General features: G+C 41.0%; 1 protein-coding gene across 3 annotated transcripts in view; it reads right to left on the bottom strand.

The window, feature by feature from the left end:
- LGR5 (leucine rich repeat containing G protein-coupled receptor 5) overlaps nt 1-25,102 on the bottom strand; it is a 132,637-nt gene that overhangs the window by 8,650 nt on the left and 98,885 nt on the right. For 2 of the 3 annotated variants that reach the window (XM_086712815.1, XM_086712814.1), the window contains 9 exons: nt 19,291-19,506; nt 17,304-17,375; nt 14,398-14,466; nt 12,720-12,791; nt 9,270-9,341; nt 9,052-9,120; nt 8,841-8,912; nt 5,423-5,488; nt 3,965-4,036 (listed from right to left, as the gene is read on the bottom strand). In XM_086712815.1, the coding sequence (XP_086568941.1) occupies nt 3,965-4,036; nt 5,423-5,488; nt 8,841-8,912; nt 9,052-9,120; nt 9,270-9,341; nt 12,720-12,791; nt 14,398-14,466; nt 17,304-17,375; nt 19,291-19,506 (780 nt within the window). The remainder of the gene's footprint in view (nt 1-3,964; nt 4,037-5,422; nt 5,489-8,840; nt 8,913-9,051; nt 9,121-9,269; nt 9,342-12,719; nt 12,792-14,397; nt 14,467-17,303; nt 17,376-19,290; nt 19,507-25,102) is intronic. The other variant, XM_086712816.1, reaches the window with a different exon arrangement.

A 25,102-nucleotide genomic window follows, 5' to 3' on the forward strand; every position in this document is an offset into this window, starting at 1 on the left:
CCATCAGCCCAGAGCCTGATGCGGGGCTCGAACTCACGGACCGCGAGATCGTGACCTGGCTGAAGTCGGACGCTTAACCGACTGCGCCACCCAGGCGCCCCTTTTTTTTTTTTTTAATGTTTATTAATTCTGAGAGACAGAGAGAGAGTGAGCAGGGGAGGGGCAGAGAGAGAGGGAGAGAGAGAATCCCAAGCAGGCTCTGTGCTGTTAGTGCAGAGCCCAACATGGGGCTTGAACTCAAGAACCATGAGATCATGACTTGAGCCATAGGTCATGACCTGAGCTGTAGTAAGATGCTTACCCAACTGAGCCACACAGGCCCCACACAGAGAAGGTTTTTTTTTTTTTTTTTTTTTATAAGGGGCATGAGTTTGAGCCCTGTGTTGGGCTCCAGGCTGACAGCTCAGAGCCTGGAGCTTGCTTTGGATTCGGTGTGTCCCTCTCTCTATGCCCCTCCCCTTTTCACGCTCTGTCTCTCTCTCTCTCTCTCTCTCTCTCTCAAAAATAAATAGACATTTAAAAATAAATAAATTCCCAGTAAAGGAGATGTACATTTAAATTCTTAGCTCAAAATAAATATAAAAGGGTGCTAATATGTTGGAAATAAAATCCTTTGATAACAGAAAACCTACAATTTATGGAGAAATAAAATTCACTAAACAGATACACACATGCACACGCATACACACTGAAATGTAGGTGATTCAGCAGGAATAAGAACTTCCACATTTCAAAAAAGAAACAATGAACTTAAAACTTGTATTTTTAAAATGACTAACTAATAAGTATAACTAAAGTATAGACATTTGAGGAAACTGAAAGTGATCACTGTCAACTTCTCTAGCACAAATGAGTGATTTATTTATGGTACTGTGCCTCTTGAATTATCTTGGATAAATGGTATTTGAAGAACATTTATATTCCTTTGAAAGTCTCCCTAAACAGGGTGAAACTGGAAGGCTTTTTATTTTGATCCATTCCTGCTGCCAGAACAGAAAAAAATTTTGGCTAACAAGGGGAGAATATGGTAGGGAAGGAGTGGGGGAGCCACATTTGGGGGTTGGGTAATTGAGTGAGGACACAGTCTTCTCCTGAGCTGCTCATAAAACTTATGTCCGGTGAGGGAAGCAAGTCATGCCATCTGTCAAAGTCTCTGGTGGCTGTGAGTAGAACATGGGTGCCCAGGGAGCTTCACAGAGAGGAATTATCAGGAATGTAGGCCAAGTCCTGCCATGGGGCTTTATAGCAATTTGGATTTAAAACAAATATGGGAGAATTTGTATGTTCAAAGGACTGTAATTCCACTTGTGTTGGTATGTCTGTGTGCTGGAATGTTCGCAGCAGCCCCGGGAGGAGCCACTTCCACTCTCCTACCCTGTTCTGTGCCTGGGGCTGACCCTGCAGGCCACGTGCCCAGGGGCTCCCTACTCTATGCAGTCAGAAGCCCAGGAGAGACAACTTGGGCACCTGTGCTCCTTCTCTGTTTTGGAATCTTGTCTGGTGGCAGCTGCACGTTTCTCAACCACAGCATCCCTTCTCTGTGCCTGTGTTCCGTTAGCCTCAGTCTTGGCCATGTTGTTGGTTCCCGAAAGCCCATCCCTTGCTTACTCCCCACCAACACCTATGCAAGTGTCTCTTCATTTGCACCATTTCCTGCCAAGACCCTTACTGATACATCTTAAGAGGATATATACTTGTTGTAATAATGATAACAACAAACATCATCATGACACTATTGCATATTTACCATGTGCCAGGTTGGGTTATGAGTTGTTTTTTCACACGTATTGTCTCATAACCCTTAACACAACTCTAAGAGGTAGGTATTGTCATTAGCCCCATTTTACTGGTGTGAAGAGAGGCACAGAGTATTAAGTGACTTGCTCAAAGTCACAGAATAATCTCAGGAGCTGGGATTCAAACTCAAGCTAACTGACATCAGAGAACCTGATGATGTTTCACTCGGAATATGTTTGGAATTCTTAAGTAAATAATGAGAGCCACTGCACCTGCACCTGGGGATAAGAAGATAAAAGAGTTCTTGTCATTGGGGGCCAGGGCATAGTCTACCCGTGGCAGAGCTGAGTGTTGAGTCCCGTAGCAGAGAATGTGCAAAGTGCATCAGAGTGGAGTGGGCTCGCAGATCTTGTTCTTGTGGCATGGGCAGGGGGTGAGTCAAGGGTGGAGAGGAATCTGATGGGCAACAGGAATAGGGGAAATGGCCACCATGTGTCAGGGGACTGGAATGCCTGGGTAAGAGTCAGGAGGTTGGAGTCAGATTTTGAAAGTGGTGCTGGGAAGTCTGGTGTGGATTTGAAGACAATAGGGGACTAAAAAGATTCTTGAAGCAGGGAAAGTACCATGATTAGACTTCTGTTTGAGAAAGATTCTCTTTAAATAATCGGATGGATGAGTGGAGACCAATGATGGGCCAGTGGCAGAAGAGCAGCTGAACTGGAGTTGGCAGAGTTGGGTGAGTGATGGATGTGAGGTCTAAGGGGCTGGAAGAATTCAGCGACACTCATACATGTAGCCTTCAGGATCCCATTCTTTTGCTATCATTAGAGATCAGTCTTCTATTTCATGTGCATATGAAAAAAAAAATTTTTTTTTGATGAGAACATTTAAGTTCTACTCTATTAGCAAATCCAATGACATAATAGAGTGTTATCAACTGTTTCAGCCTTTTAAAATGGAACTGACCTTTGGAAACAGCTAGAACTCCAACTGGATGAAAAAGGCAGGTAATGAAAGGAGGTAATGTATTTTTTGTTTTACATTTATTTAAAAAAAAGTAGAAGAACTTCACAAGCTGATATAAAACAAATGGGAAGGGCAACATACTTAAATTCAGAACGAGATAGTTTTCAAGGTAAATTTTTAGAAGATGATTCTTAAAGGTAAATTTAAAATGTTTTGAGGAATAGTATTATTTTACAAGGATATAGTCTCTTAAGTATTCAGAAACACTTTAGGGGGTGCCTGGGTGGCTCAGTCGGTTAAGCCTCCGACTTTGGCTCAGGTCATGATCTCATGGCTCCTGAGTTCAAGCCCCACATCTGTGCTGACAGCTCGGAGACTGGAGCCTGCTTTAGATTCTGTCTCCCAATCTTTCTGCCCCTCCCCCACTCATGCTCTGACTCTCTCTCTCTTTCTCTCTCTCAAAAATAAACATTAAAAAAAAAAAGAAAAAAGAAAAACCTTAGGGAAAAAGGGGGTTTTATCAAAATATACCAGAGTTTAAACATTCTATATTGTCATTATTCATCAAAACTACATTGAAACTCAGTTTGGAGGTGAAAAAGACTTAGCTGACACAGAAAACAATCTGTTACCAAGGTTTTCTTTTTTAAGTTTATGGTTAATACATGGTGTTTTCATTCATAAAATGGAATTAGATACTGTATTTACAATTCTTACTCATCTGATCAACAGAAGCCTTTCCAGGGCAGTTGTGCTCAAACCTTAGGGTACTTGTTAAAAAGCAGATCATCGGGACCCACCTGAACCACCTCAGAGATTCTAACTCATGAGGCAGGTAAGGACCTGGAACCTGCATTCTTGGCGGTGGCCCCATGACGGCTCTTAAGCACTTTGAGACACATCTTGAAAACTGTTTCCCCAGGAAAAACGAATGGGCAGGAAGTATTGTGTGGTCATCCCATTTCCGTGTGGAAATCCCTACCAATTCCAGGCTGCTGACAGAAATGCATTTCGTAGGTGATTCAACAGCTTGGCCTCCTTCCTCTTCATTCAAGTTTCATATCAGAGAGCAGACTGCAAATTTACTACTATTGAATATATTCCTGGAAATTATCACGAGCAGGATACTTGCCCTTTGATGGCAAATACAGGCACGAAAGCCCAACAATTCCAGTGTACAGTGGAAAGAAAACATTGGGGAAGACCCGAAAGAGAAAGAAAGCGCTCTGTATTGGGAAAGGCGCCGGCAGGCAGTACTCACAGAGCTCGGAGGCTGAGCAACTGCTGGAAAGTGTCAACTCTAATTTCAAAGATTTCATTATGTCGCAGGTCTCTGAAACGACAGAGTTCCAAAGATTGATTTCAAAGTCACTGGTTTCAAAGATTAGTTTTCGGAGTACTTCTACAGAAGGATTACCTGCCCTCAATCAAAGGAACACATGAAATATGAGTGTCAAGTGACTGATTAAAAATTTTTTGTTTTGTTTAAAGAAGAACATTCCAATTTATACACTTAAGCGTTGCCGCTCTTTCAGAGCAACGAGTTCTTTCGGGTGGATGTAAAACTATATTCCAAATGCCATCATCATTCAATCACTTGGCGCCTGCTGGCTCTGCCTTGTGAGACATTCTAGTATTCTTTGGGGGTCTTCAAGAGAGTCAAATCCTTACCTTTTAAAGACGGATTTGTCTTTCTTTTTCTCTCTTAATCACCCAAAGGCATTCAGGGAAAAATTAAGTGGGAAAAGACCGATGGTTAGTATTGTTTTTTTTTTAAAGTTTATTTACTTATTTTGAGAAAGACTGAGAGGGTGGGGGAGGGGCAGAGAGAGAGGGAAAGAAAGAAGAGAGAGAGAATCCCAAGCAGGGCTGTCACTGTCAGCACAGAGCCCGACGGGGGCTCCGTCACACAAAAACCATGAGATCATGACCTGAGTGGAAACCATGAGCACCCAGGCACCCCAGATGGTTAATATTGTTTTGATCAAAACCGAAGTATGTCTATAAAGCAATAATGCTGGGGCACCCGGGTGGCTCAGTCGGTTAAGCATCCAACTCTTGGTTTGGACTCAGGTCATGATCTCCCAGTCCTGAGAACAAGCTCCTCATGGGGCTCTGGCTGACAGCGCAGAGCCTGCTCGAGACTTTCTCTCTCCCTCTCTCTGCCCCTCTCTGACTCTGCGTGCACTTTCTCCCTCTCTCAAAAAAATAAATAAATAAACATGAAAAAAAGCAATAAGGCTGATCCTTTGTAGAGGAGGCAAGAAGGTTAGCATGTTTCATGTGTAAGTAGCATCCATGGCACCTCAAATATGACAGACAAATAGGGCACCTCCTCTAAGGATGACTATGTGGAACCAACACCCCAACAAACCCAAGTCCTTCCTGTATTTAAAAGTAATGTCACTCATTGGATATATAAGTTTAGAAAAATTCCAAAGCTCAAATAAACTCAGTTCTTATATCACCAAGTTTGGGGGAAGAAAGAAAAAAAGCATAATAAATGCTTTACTTACAGTACAATGCATAGAAAAATAATATTATCTGTGTTTCCCAACTTAATAGGCATCCTACACAGTCACACCTTGTGTGTATAAGAAGGGAAAAGCACCAAATGCCTCCCCAGCAACCTGCAGGGCAAGCAAACCAAGGATCCCTGGAAAAGTGAGTTTTGGCTCTTGTTCTTTGCTAAGTGACTTAGAAACTCTTATAGACGTACATTTTCTGAAGCTTTTGGCAGACTGAAAAACTGGGTAAATCTTCCAGCAGGTTGTAAGATAGATCTCTGAAAAACAGAAGGTACAAAAGGGAAAATCTGTTATATATTAATCTTAAGGAAACATGCTTTGCTGTCCTTTCCTCTCCAAGATGATATATCTCCCAAAGGCAGACTCTGAACGTTTCCCCAGCCCTGACATGGAGCAGGTAGTCAGAGGCATTATTGGATTAAGCATAGATCCAAACGTTTACTGAAATGTGGCTGTTGTACTTCTTTAATTGATTTAAATAATTTATTTAACAAATTTATTTATATTTTGTCAGTGATGATCTACAATGTTCCAGCTATTATCTTGCAGAAATGAGTCCAAATTAAATTAAATAATTGTGTCTCTCTTTCTAGGAGCTGCTATATCTCTACAGCTAAGAGAATCATTGTTGGTTCTTTTCTAATCAGCTAAAAAAAAATCCAACAACAAGTCAAAACATAGCACTAACTTTGAAATCAATCACTACAAGGGGGAAAAAAAATCTAAGAAAGTCTTCAGCCAAAACTCAACAAATTACAGAATAACAAAAACATCTGGACATATTTATAGTATAATATAACTAATCTAAAACAAGACATGGTAATTTGCAGAAAGCTTAAAAAAAGAAAGCTGGTAGATAAAGTAACATAGATATTTAAAAAAAATCTTGTCTCATGTTTTAAAAGTTATCGGCTAATCAACTAACACACTTTCATGCCTGATTCTAATTCTTAAAACCAGATCGCCACCATGGAACTGAAAAATCCATACTGTTTTCTAAGAGGCTTTTAAATTATCTTGTTCTTGTAATTGATCACTTTTTTCTACATTTAGTGAATAAATGGAATTCATATAGAAATACAGTTCAGTTACCACACACAAATAATGCAAATGAAGCTGTTTGCAAACACAAGTTTGTAGTTTATACTAGAGGCTTGAAAGACCAAAGTAAACCAAACAAAATATGAAAAAACCCAAAACCATACCCCACACCTACGCACAAATACACCTGGTTAAAAATTCGGTGTATATTTTTAAAAAGTAGTAAATGTGATAAAATGGACATACATATCATCAAAGCTGATAAATTTGGTTCGCTCATCTCCACACACTGCAAGGAGACAAATCCTTCCTGTGCACCTCTTAGTAGAGGATACATAAAACCTTCTCCCACGTAAAGACCCAGTGTCACCTTCTACCTACCTTCTACCTAATGATTTTCATGGCTAACATTGATGAAGCACTTCTTAAATATAGACACCATGTTTACAGCCTTACCTAAATTACTTCATTTGACCTGTGGTCACCTTATGAGGGAGACACTGATTATCACCATACAATGTGAAATAATTTGCCTAAGATCACCAGCTACTTAGTGGGGAAAGCCACACACAGCCAGGGAATTCCCATGGAGGTGAGGCAACTTGCGGGCAGTTTCTTCATGTACAGGTACTCAGTGGATGATTCAGCCAAAGGGTGGAAGCTCGCAGACCTATGTTTCCAGAACATAAAGTAGACTGTAGTAGAGGTCGGGACCCTGAGTCCTATTCTCAGCCTCAACTTGGATTCTTCAACTTGGTCAATATGTTGGTCAAAGCATTATACCTTTTTTAGTTCTCTCCTTAAATGAGAAGATACCTGCTGATCTTGCAGTGTTGTGAAGAACAAATCAAAATTACGGGTTGAAGTGCTTTGAAAATGGCAAGCTTCTGTGGTTAATGGATTTGGATTCTTTCAGACCTTTCAAGTTTCAGCTTGAGGAAAGAATAGCTTGAAGAAAGAATAATGGTTTAAGGGAAATGAGAAAGAAGTTGATAAGAGCTAACACTGCCTGAGAGTTTACGATGTTCCAGTGCTGGTATAAGTGTCTGACATGTAGTAATTCATTTAATCCTCATGATGATCCTCTGAAGGAAATGGCTATGTCTCTATTTTATAGATTGGGAAATGGAACCCCAGAAGGGATAAATAACTTGCTCAAGATCTCTTGCTGGTGTATAGAGAGATGGGATTTGAACCAGAAAAACAGACCAGGGACTTTGCTCTTAGCCAATTTATGCAATTCTAGACCTTGGTGGTTTACCATTTGCTATGTGACATCGTGGAGACAGATGCAATTTAAATGCTGGCTCCTTAAGTATTAGCTATAGCCTGTGAAATCTTAGTCATGTTATTAAGCCAGTTTCCTTGAGAAATGAGGGTAATTATGCCATTTTGGGTGGGTAGGCAGAATTCTAAAATGGCCCCTAAGATTTCCACTACCTGGTGTTCATGCACTTTCTCCTGGTATTCATGCACTTTCACCAGCTATTCAATCAAACTGCCTGTATTTGAATTTGGACACTGCTACTTTCTTGCTGTGTGACTTTGACAAATGTGCTTAACTGTCCTAATTGTCAGCTTCCTCATCTGTATCTACACCTCAGAGGGCGATGTGGGAGAAGAGGAGGAGACTTACTCTATGTTCCCTCCCTTTACACACAAATGACTGACTCCAAGGCTGTCACGTGGTGTTACTACAACCTCCTATCACTGAACAACTGAAGTCTGAAGTGGCTAGGGGGCTGGGGAGAGGGGAAGGCAGAATCATTATGGCAGACATTCCCATTCTTCCCCTTACATTTGTAGTGCTGCTTGTAGCTCTGCTACTGGGTGAAGCCTGTGGTGGAATTAGAGGCATTCAACTGACACAGATGTCTCCTCTGTGAGAACACAGCCATGACTGGAGACTAAGGGTCCATTCATTAAGTCCCCACAATGCATGAGAGGATGGTAATAGGGTTGGGAGTTGAGGGGAAGGGCTGAAAATGGAAGGTCAAAACAAAGCTCTTCAAATTCCTATAAACTACTTTTCAGAAAGGGAAAGGCAGAGGAAAAAAACCCAACAACCCAAGTCAACAGAAATAATATATGCAAGCTGTTTAACCATTAGTGGAAACACTAGAACATGGCACCCACAACTATACCGGAAGAATGTTTGGTCACCTTTATCAAGGTTTGTATGGGTCTGATAACTTAATTTTTTATTTTGGCATCCATATTGGGTTTTTAATCCATTAGGTAATTTTTTTCTGCTCTGCAAAGAAGGGGAAATTAAGTTATCTAGGCTTGTTCATATCCATTTTCTGACAGGAAACGTGTGCCAGTTGAAACTCTAATGGGAGACTGGATGGAACTTGGGAACAAAGGGTGTGCTGCCACCATTACCGGGGTCACATGAGAGAGTCAATTCCCTAACCCCCCACGGGGGCGAGGGAGGACCGACCTGCTGGAGCCCTGCAAGGAAAGAACTTTCTCCCCTTTTAAAGCATTATTGAAATAACGCCTGCCATTTTGCTCCTAGATGGAAGTTGCCTGTTTACACAATGTTACTGCCTTCCTGATACGCACAGCACTTGCAGATTAGGTAACTGATCGCAGGCGGTTTGAGGAAGAGATGAGATCTGTGCTCCAGTTAAAGTCCTGTTGAAACACAAACCAGACATAATTCTTTTATTCAGGCATTGCACAGTGACATATTTTTATTCACTGACTTTAAGACTGGTCAGGCTTCAAGCAGTGTGTGTGCTGGGCCAAGTCAAGAGCCTATTCGAGTACTTACAAACTCTCCAGGCTCGCAGTTCCAGTTAAATCAGGAAATTCAGTTATTTGTGAGGCACCATTCAAAGTCCTAGAAGGAGGGATACATGAGTACTATCAAAAGAAGTTTCCAGAAAGGGGTAATTTTAGTGCCATTTTCAAAGCACTTCAACTTAAAATATGCATGTGGTTTTTACAACAACCCTACAAGGGAAAGTGATCTGCAAGAGAAAAACTTACAGTGTTCTTAGTTCAGGTAAATGTTGAAAAGCCGATCGTCCAACAAGCTGAATGGGGTTGTCATAGAAATGTCTGAAAAAAATCCAAACACCAATGTCTTAGTATAAAAGTTGAATGACAAATGAATACCTGTTCAAAATTTCAGGGAATATATTAAGTGTGTGTAACCGTGATTATACTATATTGTATAACATCCCAATTACTTGGTATCAGGCAAACCTCAAAAATGTTTTAACTCACATGAGGAGGCTTTGGGTAAGAAATCCATACTATATAAAAATGAAAATTTCTGATAATAAGGTAGACATGAGTGATAGTTACTAAGGAGAAAAGCAAGTGAGCAGACTATAGGTATACTTAAAAATCTTCCTCTTCCTCCAACATCCGTGGACCATTCATCAAGTGGCAAGAAGGTAATTCAAGGGGTTGCCAGTCATATCATTAAATAAACAAAGGTGCAGTACATATATTTATATGAAAGTTAGTCAAATCTTATCATAACATACAAGAAGGACTCCTCAAATTATTTGAGAGAAAATTTGCTACTCTGCTTTTTTTGGTGACATTTAGTTTTTAAAAAAAAGTCATGACTGTTTTTAAAGGTAAGACATTATTAGAACTTAAATGATATTTTGTTTTACAGATTAAAAAAAATGTTTACTTATTTATTTTGGGAGAGAGAAAAGAGCATGAGTGGGGAAGGTGCAGAGAGAGAGGGAGAGAGAAAACCCCAAGCAAGCTCCGCGCTGTCAGCACAGAGCCTGACGTGGGGCTTGATCCCATGAACTGTGAGATCATGACCTGAGCCAAAATCAAGAGTCAGACACTGAACCAACCGAGCCACCCAGGCTGTCCTACAGATGTTTTCAATGTAATGGTATTTGAATTGTCTGGTCAATGGAGCCCTACAAAAAGTTCTCAGTTGACACATCCTACTTCAATGAAATTCAACTAATATATATTGGTGTCTACTGTGCTCAAAGTATGAGGGTCGGTACTGTGGGAATTTAGAGACTGATTCATTAGGGAAGCCGTAATTAAGTATCTACTATGTGCTTGACATTACGCTAGATTCTGGGAGTTTGCAGACGGGTAAAATGTCCCTGCCCTAAAGAAGCTTGGAATCAGTTGGGACAGAACAAATAAGTAGCAGCATCCCACGTCCTGGTTGATAAAGTACTTTCACGTGTATAGCTCAGTTGGTCTACTCAACAGCTTTATGAGATCCATAGCACAGATACTTAGATATTATTTATCTCATTTTTGGAGGAGGAAACTAAAGCTCAGATACTTTGGCAAGTACATTACTTCCCAGAGCTTTACTTTCCTAATTTGTTAAGCTGGAATAATAAATCTTAGTTGTAGGGTTTGTGTAAAAATTGAAAGAGCTAATGCTTGTGTGACATCTGGTATAGTACCTGGGATAGAATTGTCACCCAACCAACCTAAGTCCCCTTCTGTCCTCTTACCCTCCAACTTCTTCTGTTGGGTTAGACAATCGGTAAGAGAAAGAGCTAGAGCTGGAAGGTCTTATGATTAAAAATGGAGTTTTCATCATAATATTACACTGTCCCTTATCTAGACGATATGCTTGTATGTATGTAATTGTGTTCACACGTGTGTATGTATGTATCCTGGGCAGATATGAATACACATGCTTGTGTACCTAAGTATCACAAATACAAATAAGGAGTTAAAGGGTTCTTAGGAGGGAGTTTTCTTGTGAGATCAAGAAAAACTTAATGGAATATCATTGGAAATGGGCCCAGGAAGACAGAATTTCAATAAGCATTGTGAGGGGATGGAATCATAGGAGCAAAGGAAATAAAGAGTTTTGTTCTATGAGGATAGCTTAGTCCATCTGGGTTATGGCATATGGTAATTGAGGAGAGCTTTGGGGAGCTGGTCAGGAGACTCATGATAGACAATCCTGAATCTCTGTATGTTTCACAGCAAGAGAGTGACGGATGCTGTGCTTCAGGGTGACAGGTCTGTTAGCGGTAGAGGCAGGGAGGGTGGCAAGAATGTCGAGGTGGTGGCTGGCAGAGGCTGGGGGCAGTGGGCATGAAAAGAAGTCACACGGAGGACGGGGACCATAGAGGTAGACATGGGGACTGGGTAGCCAATGGGACAAGGGAAGCGTTCACACAGAGTGGGAGCTGGGGATCCTTGATGGGGTGGCAGTGGCAAGAGATAGAGGCAGAAGCAAGGAGAGGAGAGTTTCAGGGAGAAAACAGTGAATACCATAAAATACTGGATAGAAGCACTAATAAATTTTGGGGGCTTCAAGTCCTTTCTCAAGTGGTATTAGCATATCAAAAGAGCGATTAAAAAAACAAACGCAGGCTTGTGGCTGCAAGGAAAAAGAAGCAAAGGCAATGCAATTTGCCAACTCTTAATATGTAAATACTCTCTAATGAGGCTTAATGTTTATTGGCAATAGACTTTAAAACCCTTAGTTTGCCAACATACTGTCAACATATTTCAGAAACGATGAATGGTATTTTTTTTTTTTTTTTCAGCTGTCAGGGCTAATTGGGATTCCAGCTCATTGGTGACAGATGCTACCCGGTTCCAAAAAGCCTCTTAAGTTGGCACAGGATGAATATCTACCAAGAAATGCCCCTAGAGTCAGGTTCAACAGTTGTCCTTACTCTCCTCCTGCATATCCAAGACCCCTCCTGCAGACCTCAGGCCAGTACTACGCCCCAAATCTGCCAGGGGTCTTTAACAAAGAACAATCCTAATGCCTATTTTCATCTTCCTGTATGTCTACAGATGATCAGTTTTCTGTCTCTGCTAAAATGTGAACATATAACCAATTAATTATACGCTGTAGTTGTAAGTCTATTTTATGCTTTGATGGCATATAAATCCCCAATACACCTTTTAAGAATATACACATCTTTCTAGAATTACAACCTAGCTTGTAATTCTATAAATGTGACTCAATGCTTGGGCTTGGTAACAAATCGATATAGAAACCTAGCATAAGCCAGTATGCCCCAAACCCCCACCATCAATGGAGTCTATTGCTGTAAAGGACTCCCATTTGTATGTAATAATTTATATTTCGAGTATACTTGGATTTAAGTTCTGAATGACTAGGTGACCTTGACATTGATACTCTGAAAATGAGTTTTATTCCTTAGAAAATAGAGATAAGCAAAACTATTTCACAAGATTTTTGTGAAGTGAGACAAGGCATCTGAAGATACGAAGCATAATGCAATGCACACTTGTAAGGTATAGAAAAAAGAATCTTTGATGTTATTTTAGCATTCAGCTAAAACCTGACAAAACATCTCTCCATACACTTCTCTGTATAGATTCTTACACTGACAAAGACCAAACTTGGGAAAATATAGGACACTCATTGTATTATATTTAACAGTGCATTATGTATTATATTTCAGGATGGAAAAATCAAAAAGAACTATGGCCACTTACATTGTAATAAGAGAAGGATTGCCTACAAATGCTTTCTCAGGTATTGACTTGATATTGTTGCTGTGAAATCCTCTAGAAAGAGAGGAAAATTTTTTTTTTAGAAAATAACGTGTAGGGTAAAATTATGTAATGGTACCCCCCCCCTTCCTGTGGCAATAATCAACCTCTTTGGTAACTAGAGGATACAGTTAAATTCCTCTATGCATTTTGAAGCTTATGTGCTCTTTAGGAGAAAAAGAAATCACGAACTCTTATCTTGAAAGAGGAATAAAGAATCTGAAAATAATAGTTGTGCTTTATGGAAACTTACAATCTAATGTTATAAAAAGAAATTCCATCTGTTAATATCCAATAGAGCACCATTGTATAACAACTTGAGAGAGAGGGAACCATCTTTGGAGAGGGGATTATGATCACTCCTTCTGACCCCATTTGAAGCTAGGAGAAGAGAAAATTGACTTAAGCTGCTGTGAAGCAGAGATTTAAGTAATCTCCTTATGAGGGCAAAATTTCCTGAGCTGAGGGAAGGTGCTCAGTGAGTGTGTAATAACAAATTGACTCTCCTCTGTCGGTGCTAATGTTGTCTGAATGGCAGAGGGGCAGAGTCAATGATCTCTGGGTCTCATGTGGGCCGGTGGCTGGTTAGGTGAGTGACAGTCTTTGGGTTGCCTAAGCAGAGACCACGATGACTTCCCGGTACAGCCACACGTGGGGTTCCTGAGGGAGAACCCCCTCCTAAAGGCTTTTTCTTACAAACAAGCCCTGTTGTCTGCCTCCTTTAGCTGTGTGTCTTATTTCTCTCAGCCAAGAGGATAGGCTCTATGTTTATTTTTCTTTCCAAATATTGGAACATTCCTTTCATACATTATTCATATTTTTAGGTACAAAGAAAAGGCAATTAAATTTTAGTATATAAAAGACAATATATGCAACCTAGGAGCTGAAAGTTAGCTTTACCTTAGTAAAATTGTAGGTTTTTAAAAATTAAATATGACTCACAGAGTATTTAAAGAATATGAAATAATGTATGTGAAAGCATCTAGCATAGTACTAGGCACATGCATTTGATTTCTCTAGTCCTAGACTTATGCAGCCTAGAGAAGTAAGTTTTTCAAAATGCTTGGCAAATAATTGAATTCCATAGCAATTTTCTATAAATCTATGAAGTATATAAATGTTGGGGAAATATAGCTTAGGAAAAGAGTATGATTTAGAGAACTATGTATATATTTTTTAATATACACATATTAGAGAAATCCATTATAAATTTAAAAAAGACTATCTAATGATAGAATAAATTAAAATATATTACAGGTTTACTTAACCATTATTTATACATTATTTGTTTAAATGTTTATTTATTTATTTTGAGAGAGAGAGAGAGAGAGAGAGAGAGAGAGAGTGGGGGAGGGGCAGAAAGAGAGCGGGAGAGAGAAAATCCTAAGCAGGCTCCACACTCAGCATGGAGCCCAACTTGGGGCTTGATCTCAAGACTGCAAGATCACTACCTGAGCTGATATCAAGAGCCAGATGCTTAACTGACTGAGCCACCTAGGTGCCCCTATACAAACTTTTAAAAATCTTCTAGTCAGTCACCCTATGTACAATAATCAAACATATTTTAAAGTGAATTCACAAAGAATAGAATTCTCCCATTAAATCTGTCCTAAATACTTACAGTTCTTTAAGGTTGGAGAGTGTCCTGATGGCAGTGGGAAATTCATCAAGATTATTATAATTTAAATCTCTGAAAATAAGTAAATAGTATTTTCAGTTTCTCATTTAAAAATTCGAATATACTACTTATACAGAGAAAGTTAACATGCCGTCCAATGGGGCAGGATCACTGATAAAAATTCTCATTCCTTCTCTTTATGGAAAGAGATTTTCTTGGCTTGCTGACCAGTATGTGCATTAAAATTGGTCATCACACTGATCATGAGACATTTCAGAGTCAAGTCTCAGTGGCACAGAGGCATTTAAAAAAAGGGAGGGACAGATGACAGTGTTAACGTTCAAGTAAGAGGGACGTTTCGCCAGGTGTTGGCTGCTTGCTGATGTAGCCGTTCACCTGAACCCGGCTCACCAAGCTGCCCGCTTGTGTGTGCTCTCGTCCTAGCTCCTGAATCACATCTCCTTTCTTGTTCCCACCTACACCCTCTGACCTACCCCCCTGCGTTTCAGAGTCTCGCCTGAGAGGGCATCTTGGAGAGCTGCTTTGTCCCTGACTCCTGATGAGTCCATATGTCTCTCCCAGGCTGAGGTCCAGGATGATAGCCTGCTTCTGGAGAGGTTTATGTGGTACTGGGTACTCTCAGGAAGGGCATCGGGTCTAGAGTTTCTTCAGGGTCACAAATAATGATTCAGATCAGAAGTATATTTTCCTGGTCTGTGAGGCAGAGCTCTATGTTATCCTTCAGGCACAGAGATGGAATGGCCAAACAATTTTGAAACATTAATTTCTCGATCTGTTATGACACAAATGGCTTTTCAATTCCATTACTCACAAGCGCTTTATAGACTTACTCCACCTTATGTCTACAACTTCGTATGAAAAAGTAATTGCCTCCTAGTCTCTGGGAATGTCAGATTTCCCAGATGACGCAGAAAAACCTTTTGGTCAGGCAATCAGATGTGGTTAGATCTTCCTCTATGGAGAAGAATTGCTTTTTAATTTTAAGAGAGATAATTTGACCGAGTTAAACATGAATCAGGATTCCTACTTGTCTGGCACAAACCATCCTTAAGCTATACTGCAGGCAGGAAACTGGTGTCTTTTGTGGACATAAATTTTCTTCCTGTTTGTAAATCTCTCCAGATGCTCTGTTTTGATTAAACGAGGACTGGGTCCTTATAAATTACTTGGGTTTCTAGTGAGGGAAAGGAAGAGGTTGAGAGTAACCAATTTACTGATCCTCTGTAGCCCTGGGCAAGGGGAGGGGAGGGGAGGGGAGGGGGAGAATGAGACTCATATGAATTTGCCCAGAAATGCTTTACTCTTTACATGAAATCCAAGGTCTTCATCTCAAACTTGGGGGGAAAAAAAAGGAGACACTATTTATGGAAACACCCTTCAAAGCCAATACTGTTTTTTGTTCCTCCTCTGTTGGAAAGGACTGGAAGGTGCTTTGCATTGCTAAGATATCATGCCCAGCCCTGTGTGGATAAGGGAGAAGTTCTAATTTTACCAAGCAGCTCATGGGAATGGCTTGCTTATGCCATGAAATTGACTTCAAAGTTCTGGATAAGTTCATCTTTGGCATCTCCTTATGAGGATGGTTCCTCTCTTCTAAGAGGAGGCACAGGGTGATTTAAGTAACCCTGGAAAGAGAGCGTGAGCACTCATTGACCTGGAGAAGACCACTAACAACAGATGGTCCCTCAGGAAATCACCAGACCCAGACCTGGTTCGAAGCTAAACCGACCATGTACGAATGCTAAGCTCTGTATTCAAATAAATAATGGGCTCCAAGGCCACAGAAGAGATGGTCTTTGGTATCTCTTGGGTAAGAGCCAACATTGTAGATTCAGGCCCTGTGTGACTTACTGTATTTGAATATTAAAAATATGGGAGTGAGAGGGGGCACAAATGGAAGCATGCCCTTTCTTCCAGAACACTCAGGACCCTCACTGCCTGTCACCTTACCCTCATTATACCTCTCTCACTCAGCTAGGGCAATGAGGAGCAGCTCTTCCCCTGGGAAACGGCTGGAGCCTGGTGAGGTCAATGAGAATTCTTCTCACCGTGCCTCTGGGAAAGGCTCTTGGCGGTCAGCTGGCTGGACTCTATTTTTATTATAGGTACCAATTCAGAACTGAACTTTTGACCTATTCTTTGGAAGCAGTGTATACTGGTAAGCATGGACTTCAGACTCAAACTAGGGAAGAAGCAAATCCCAGCTATGCTACTGACTAGATATGTCATGTTCGTAAAATAACTTAACCTGACTAGAGCGGAAAGTGGGACAGTGATGGCTGCTCTCCTCAGATGGCTGTTAAATGAAACAATGTCTGCCAACACGCAGTGCAATATTTGGTTATAGATATGCCCAAGAAATGGTAGCTGTTATTATTTTTTAGTTTTTTGAATTGCTTTAGTGTGAACCTTTGTGGTTTGTTAATGAGACGCCTGTTCATCTCAGATTAGAGAGTCCTGGCATTTGCCTGGTTGGTGTCCTCTCATTGGGGGCAGTGGGGTGGGGGAGCAGGCAGTGCAGGCTAGACTCATGAATAGTGAGCCGGAGTGACTTGACACAGAGTACACATTCCTAAGCAAACAGTCACTGCTCAGTAGAGAACATCTCATTTAGTTTATAATGATTCTAACTCATTTACCACTCTTGTTAGATTAAAATAAAATATCAGTTTTATAGCTTAGCTCTGTGTGTGTGTGTGAGTGTGTGCGTGTGTGTGTGTGTGTGTGTGTGTGTGTGTGTGTGTAAGATAAAGCTGCCGTAAATATCTGTTTAAAGCTCAGGCAATTAACCAAACCAAACAGCAAGTTTGACTTTAAGGCTATTTTGATTCCTTCAGAATACTCATGAAAACACTGAAAAAAGGGAAACAAATAAAAGGTCAACTCACAAAGTCTCTAGGCTGTGGAGCCCATCAAAGCATTTCTTTCCCAGGGAGTGAATTCTATTATTATGGAGATGCCTGCAGAAGAACATTACAGACACAGTCAGGAAGGCATGCTGCACAGGAAAACTTAGGCACAGCATTCAGATTGATTAAATCCAAAGAAACTTAGAGTAAAGAACGCACTAATTATATATAAGAAATGCTTTGTTTAACTTTGTTGTTTTTTTTAAAAGGTCTATATGACCCATCCGCTCTTACCATAGATGATTATATACCCGAGAATTTAATAGGCAATGACAGTTTTATCTTTTGGGTTTGAGATATCAGGGAGTGTATAATACTATGGGCAACATGCTGATAAAAGGAAGTTCAGGTTGTTAACACGGCTTTGGGATGTAGGATGTTAAGCAGAGATTCTGACCATCTTTGGCAAATGAAGGATGGAAGGAAGCGTTTGAAGCATATTTTCTAGCAAAGCTCCTGGCTTATAATGTCTACATTCCCAGGGTGGGGCCACAGGTTAACAGGCAACAACAATTTTAGCCACAGAGAATGGCGATCAGATTTTTTTTGGCTGCCCAGGGAGATTAGTTATCTCGATGCAGTATTAGTGTGTACAATTATCATCTTTGGCTCAATGGTAAGTCAGTTAAGTCAGGGCCAGTGAGAGCAGCTGTGTACATAACTGAAAACTGGACCAAGTCCCAAAGGGCTTTTTGGAAAATGGGCTTAAGGAGAATGGGGTGAAAAAGAATGGGTGGATCTCTTGTAAACCCATTCCCTCAGGGGGAGGAAAAAATTAAAGCACATACCCAGCCTCTGGTGGGTCGGTAGCATCATCTTTATATGTGAGAGTCCGTATAGAAATTTGTTAATATCACCCCAAACTTCTTATCCTCTTAGACTAAGATTTTTATTCTAATAAATATATGTTGGTTTCATGTGACATTTACTGACAATCTTCCACATACAACACATGCGGAAAGGGGTAAGAAGCTGGCCAGCCCTCAAAGGAAGATGTACTACAATACAAGAGAGATGGGTAATCAAGAAAACTGGAATAATAGAAGGCAGTGGCAGGCCGGGGGCGGGTGTGGAGCAAAGGGAAGAAACAGGGCAGAAGAAGCCCTCTTCAGTTCCTAAGCACACTGATCTTACAGCCTTTTGAGCAGCTGCTGTCTTCCTCTATCAGCCTTGAGGGACCATTATATTACCGGGGGCATATCGCTACACTCTTAAAAAAAATTTTTTTAATGGTTTTATTTATTTTTGAGACAGAGAGAGACAGAGCATGAACAGGGGAGGGGCAGAGAGAGAGGGAGACACAAAATCTGAAGCAGGCTCCAGGCTCTGAGGTGTCAGCACAGAGCCGGAGGCGGGGCTCAAACTCACAGACTGTGAGATCATGCCCTGAGCTGAAGTCGGTTTTAAAAAAAATTTTTTTTAATGTTTTTATATATCACTACACTCTTAAAGAAGACTGATTATTTTTCAAACTTACTCGAGAATCATTTTGGTTTACTTAAAGAAATGTAGACTCATCAGGAAGAAAGCCCCACAAACGCACAGCTCTCTGTCAATGGTTTGTTGTTACTTCTCTCCCCCCTGGTAGGGGTTCAAAAAATATTAAGTAATAAAGGCATATTTCAGTTTGACCTGAATAATAAACTATTACCAGAAATAAGGAGTTTTTATTAACTTCAGTCACTGGACTAACTGTACAGCGTGAGGATTGCCTGAACAATATTCATCGGCTTCCCGAAGACACAGGTAATAGTTTATCTTTGCCTTGCAGTGCTTGGCACTTAGCAGGTGCTTGCTAAAAGCTGTTGAATTCTTTTATACAATTAGAACATTTGTGAGTCATTTTGGGGAGGGGTTCAGGGGGTTTTCCTCCCTGAAAATGTCCCTATTCAAGGTTTGAAAGACTGGCACTTGAAGGCCAAAGTTAAAAAGTATAAAGGGGGGGGGGGAGAATCAATAAACTTACAGAACTACCAAGCTGGAGAGGTTTCCAAAGGCATAGTCTGGTATGTGGTGTATTTTGTTCAAGGCCAAAGTCATGGCCTGCAGTGCTGATAAACTTCTGAAAGCCTGGACAGGGATTTCTGTCAGGGCGTTGTCATCCAGCCACAAGTGCCTCAAGGAATGCAGGCCACTGAAACAGCTCGGGGGGACGTAGCTGATGTGGTTAGCATCCAGACGCCTAGGGAAGAAAGCAAGCAAGAAGGTAAAGAGGGCAAAACCGGGCCAGAAGATCTGCCTTGCAGGAAAACTCTCAATATGCTGTTGAACCTAAGTGAAGCAGGGCTCAGGCCCCCAGGATGCCCTGACATCTGGAACGTCTTGCTCTCCTGGTAGGCTGTCCTCACTCATGAGTACAACCATGCCGTCTTAGGTCTGCTGGGCCATAAAATTCCACGGAGCTATGATTCCCTTCCAGGCTTGTGGGTAACATGCCTTCAGGCACGAAAGTGGCCTCCCCTGAGGTATAGACTTTCAGTGTGATGATCTTTTAGTTTTCCTTTCTGACACCAGGAGAAAGACACCCTTTCTCTTCCCCCTCACCCAGAGCCAAATCCGTGCCTTTGCTTTCTCTGGAGTGTTTCAAACATATGAAACATACTATTCTATTAATTTGCTCATTGAGCTCTGGGAAAAGATCATTTCAGTATTGGAAAAGAACGGAGTAATTTTTAAAGGCTGTTGGAGATACGCCTTGGGGAGGGAAGAGGCAGCCTTTATTTTTTTCCTAGTACAATGCCGAAAAGCCTAAAAACTGCTGGCTTTCTTGCTCATTTAACCATTTGCATTGGGCAGATATTTGTTTTTCCTGACATTTTAAATGAATAGTAAAATTAGCAGCTGTCCCAGGTTTTGCTTCTTTCTTCTACACACCATTTTTTTTTTTTAATGGGGAACTACATCTAAATATAGATCTGGTTAATGAGCGATTGCAGCTTCCGAGCCAGCAGAGGGAGTGCAATGCATTTGTTTCGCCCCTGCCCAACAGAAACAGAGGCTGTGATGACAACGCCTGAACTTTTCTTATTGGAAATTGAAATTTCCTGTAAGGTGCACGAACAAGAGAACCACCATCACCCAGCAATGCTTCCGATGGCTCTCTCTCATTTTTCTCATCCATTCTTAAGGCTCACACATTTGTTTCCAAAGCTAGGATTAAAAAAAAGAATAAGAGGAGTTGCATTTTAAGTAGTCCATGTATTAGGGAGGATTAGAAAATCACGCATGGATTTTGAAAAATGTTTTAGGAAGCATTTAAGACTAAACAGATGCAGGAAGCGCACCAGGATCATGAAATAATCCCTTGCAAACCAAATTTAAACAATTTAGAAACAGAGAATTCTCTGTGGTAGGGAGCTAATCTCTTTGGAAAGCGGCTTCCTCACTTTTGGTCACATAAGTCACTTCACTTGTCCTCTAACTCCTACCTCTACTGACCGAATGGGAACAAGTGATGGACCAAGAAGGCCCTGGACCAAGTTTTGAGAATAACTGAGATCAGATCACGTGGAATGAATTTGAAGAGTTCGGTGTCACGGCCCACTCATAATTACATTTCCAGGAGGGCAACAATTACTGCAGGCAGCAGAAACACAGGTTCCAAATAAATATCTCCAGGTTCTATCAATGGGGAACCAGAAATGTTTAGGAAAACTCAACACTGCCTCTTCCCCCTTGCTCCGGTGAGGACATGTCTGGCCCAGGTTCAAATAAGGTATACTTTTCGTCAGGGGTGAGGAAGTGATTGTTTTTATTTAACCAGAAGCAAAGCACGTATGTAAACTCTTTGTAACGATTAAAGAAGGAAGACTTTATTGAAATAACGTGAGCTTCCGCGTTTTAGGTGACATATTGTCTGATAATTGCCAGTGGCTTATGCATTAGATATCAACAAGTGGCTTCCAAGAGTCCTGAAGATGAGTCATCTTAAGGTTCATGCAAACGTCCACATACCTTTACAGAAAAGGCTCTCTCAGCATTGAGTCACAGCCTTGTCTTCGATATTTAAATTACTGTTAATGCTCCTGCTAGAACTTGAAGTGACCTTGGTCTCAGTTTTCAATGTCAATAAGCCCATTTCTCCAGATAAATGTCTTTAATGAATCACCCCCCACTCCGCCCCCGAAAAAGGAATGTAATCTGCCTCCATGCTGTAATCTTAGAGCAATTTACTATCCCTAATGAATTGAGTAAGGCAGGGGCAATTCTGCCCAGTCCTAACACTTCACATACTAATACTCCCAGACCCCACACTCAGGTATCCTGAGCGTAGCACTAAAACGTTTCTCTGCCTCAATAGTCTCTTCATGTAAGAAGCTCCCAATAAACCACACTCCCTCTGAATGTAGTGTTTTTGAAGTCCATGTCCACCTGGCCTCAGTGGTCCAAACCTAATCCAGAGAGTGGTATATTGTTCACAGTCAGAGGCTTTATCTGATTTAATCTTAACAGAAGATCCTAAGGCTGGAGTATGGAATTAATTATCCAGCCACTCATACAGGTGTTTCTCACAGAACAAGGTTAAGACTGTGGGCCAAGCAGCTGGCAGGGCACAAGTTGTGCCTATTCACTGAGTAAACAAAGAGCTCATATTATGTCAGTCTGGTCTTTTGGGGCAGCTGGCATGGTCTATGCATAGGCTTGGAAAATGTCATATTTAAGTAGTACTGTATAAGAAAAACATCACTACAGAGAACACAAAAACACACATAAAAATGTGGTTTTATGATATTGTCAGGAGCAACAAAAACAACTGCATTATATAGCTCCACTTTTTAAGTGTTTCTCTTTTTGAATGTGTATTTGAGAGACAGAGAGACAGAGAGATAAAATGTGAGTGGGGGAGGGGCAGAGAGAGACGGGGTCAGAGGATCGGAAGTGGGCTCTGCCCAGACAGCAGCGAGCCGATGTCGGGCTCAAACTCAAGAACTGTGAGATCATCGCCTGACCTGAGCTGAAGTCGGGCATTCAACTGACTGAGCCACCCAGGCACCCTTTAAATGTTTCTTTTTTTTTTTTAATGTTTATTTATTTTTGAGAAGGGGGGAAGGGCAGAGAGAGCGAGAGCGAGAGAGTCTGAAGCGGGCTCTGTACTGAGAGCAGAGAGCACAATGTGGGGCTCGAACTCACAAACCATGAGATCATGACCTGAGCTGAAGTCAGATGCTCAACCAGCTGAGCCACCCAGGGGCCCTACCCCTTAAGTGTTTCTTTATTATCATTTCCATTTCATGCAAATCATAAAGGGTGTGTGTGTGTGCGTGTAGGCAGCTTAGAATCTGAATTTGGGATGAGAAATCTTAGATCTGCAGTATATACATAGTAGCTGTGTGATCATGGCCAAGTCAACAGATCTCAGCCTTCACACCCATAAAATGGGGGTAACACCCCTCTATTTTATAAGATTGCTTTATGATGAAGGAAGGGGTATGACAAAGCTTCGTAAATTGTAATTCTCCTTAAGGATTTTAAATTATTATTACTTGAGCCTGGTTAACAGTTTGTGTTTTTGTTTTATGACCATGGAAACCATTCAGAGTAAAAGAGGTGAACTCAAATTTTACCTTACTCAAAAGTTGGTTAAAAGGAGTACTGCATTGTCAGTGAATTTTGATCCTGAAAAATGCTACTTTTTATATCTTCCATAACAAATAATTAAGAGGTATCTGCAATTAGACTTAATAGAAGTTATCCTCATTTTTCGGTCTTCAGTATTACAATTACATGCGTGTGCATGCACATGTGTATGTGCGCACGTGTAATCACAAAGGGCCAATCGTTGTTCCTGATACATTACTGACTAGAACATCTTCACTCCAAAGGCAGAGGAGAAGTGGTGACATGTGATAGCACATTCTCAGAGACAATTCCTAGCAATGATCTTGACACTTAAGTATCTATCAGCAATGTGACAGAGGTAGCACAGAACCTGGATGCAGACAGCTGTAGCCAAACAAACACTTTAACAATGGGAATGGCCTGACTATCTTTCAGACAAATAAAACTTCTTAATTATGATCTTGAAATGCATTCAGAAAAGTAATCACTATAAGGGAAACGGCACCCATTTTATGCTCCTTATGTTACGTATAACTTATAGCAATCTGATAGATAAAATTTTACACTACTTTTTTTTTTTTTAAAGTTTTATTTATTTATTTTTGAGAGACAGCATGAGCAGGGGAGGGGCAGAGAGAGAGGGGGAGAGAGAATACCAAGCAGGCTCTACACTGTCAGCGCAGAGTCCGATGTGGAGCTTGAACTCACAAACTGCAAGATCATGACCTGAGCCAACATCAACAGTCTGAAGCTTAACCAACTGAGCCATCCAGGTGCCCCTATGCTACTTTTTATGTCAAACAACTAGTTACTTAATAGACATATGGTAAACTGGAAAGGGCACTGAATTAGAAAAATTAAGACAAATTGAGTCAAGACTCTGTCAGTTATTAATTTTGATATTTGGGGGCACACTGATTAATTTCTCTGAGGGTCAACTTTCATATCTGTAAAGCAGAATCATAACAGGTCACAGAATTGCCATGGGAATTAGAGAAAACATATGTGGAAGTGTTTTGTAAACAGTGAAGCACTCTACAAATTTATTATTTGAGAAAAATCTTCACATTTAGGAAGTGCTTCCCCTTCCTCTAAAAGTTTCTTTAACTTATCCTTTGTAATTTCAAATCTCTCTAAAGGAGACTGACATTTTGGGGGGTCATATGGGCTGGCGGGACTGCTGATTTTCCACTCACCATAATCCTTCACATGTAAATTCAGTAGCTACACTGCATGTTTGGATTAAAGTTGTAGGTTCCCTCCCAACACAGAGAAAAGAAGATGCACACATCTTCTGTGTTAGGCCAGCAAACGTCCAAAAAGGCTCACAAGGCTCACATGGCTGAGGAAAACGAGGACATCATCTGGTGCATGAACATAATTTTCATCAAGTATGAGTCTGGGCAGTGTTACTTAGAGAACTACAACCGATGAGAAATGGTTCTGTCATGACTTTGGGGCATATGTTGCAATAACTCCCTCTCTGGAGGGAGGGCTTGAGGTTGGAGGACTCCATAACTACCAAATGGATTCTGCTGTGCAAACTGCTTGGCCAAGGGGACTGTCCCTCGTGGATCTGGATTTGTCTCTCCTCACCAGTGGGACCTTGTCAGGATCATCCAGATCCTGACTGGCTTCAATACTCTTGAGTGTCCAAGGTAAGCACTTAGAGTCTGGATAACTAGTTTCAGAAGATTTCTGGGTTATCTACCTATGAGCAATGTCCCACTGTCTTCCAAATAATCTGCAGAATCTACATCAAAATGTTTCTCTGGGGTGGGCAGCTATACTGTCTCCTGACTGGCTACCTCATGTGCTGTGGAAAGATCGCTCTGATAGCACTGTGCAGATGGACTGGTGGGAAAGTAAGTGACCAAGGCAGTTGTAGTCATGAGGGTGAGAAAAGATGAGGGCCTGAAAGAAGTATGGAGATGGACAGGAAGGCCCGGTGGGAGGATTGCTAAATAAGTGGGCTCAACAGAATGTGGTGACTTGTCAGCTGTGGCCACAGGGGGAGGCAAGAAAGCTACTGTGACTCCATGTTCCATTCTGGGCAACTGAGCGGATGGAGACCATGCAAGAGCAGGGATGAATGTCATCCAGTATTATGTAAACTAAAAATAAAACAAAACTGCATGTTACCTGTGAATGCAGTTCTATAATATCAGTGTTTCCTATGTGATGAAGACTTAGAAGGTAACAGGCAAAAAAATCACTTA

Source organism: Puma concolor, chromosome B4 (assembly GCF_028749965.1).
Source record: "Puma concolor isolate L17-30 chromosome B4, mPumCon1.1.hap2, whole genome shotgun sequence".
Classification (NCBI taxonomy): domain Eukaryota; kingdom Metazoa; phylum Chordata; class Mammalia; order Carnivora; family Felidae; genus Puma; species Puma concolor.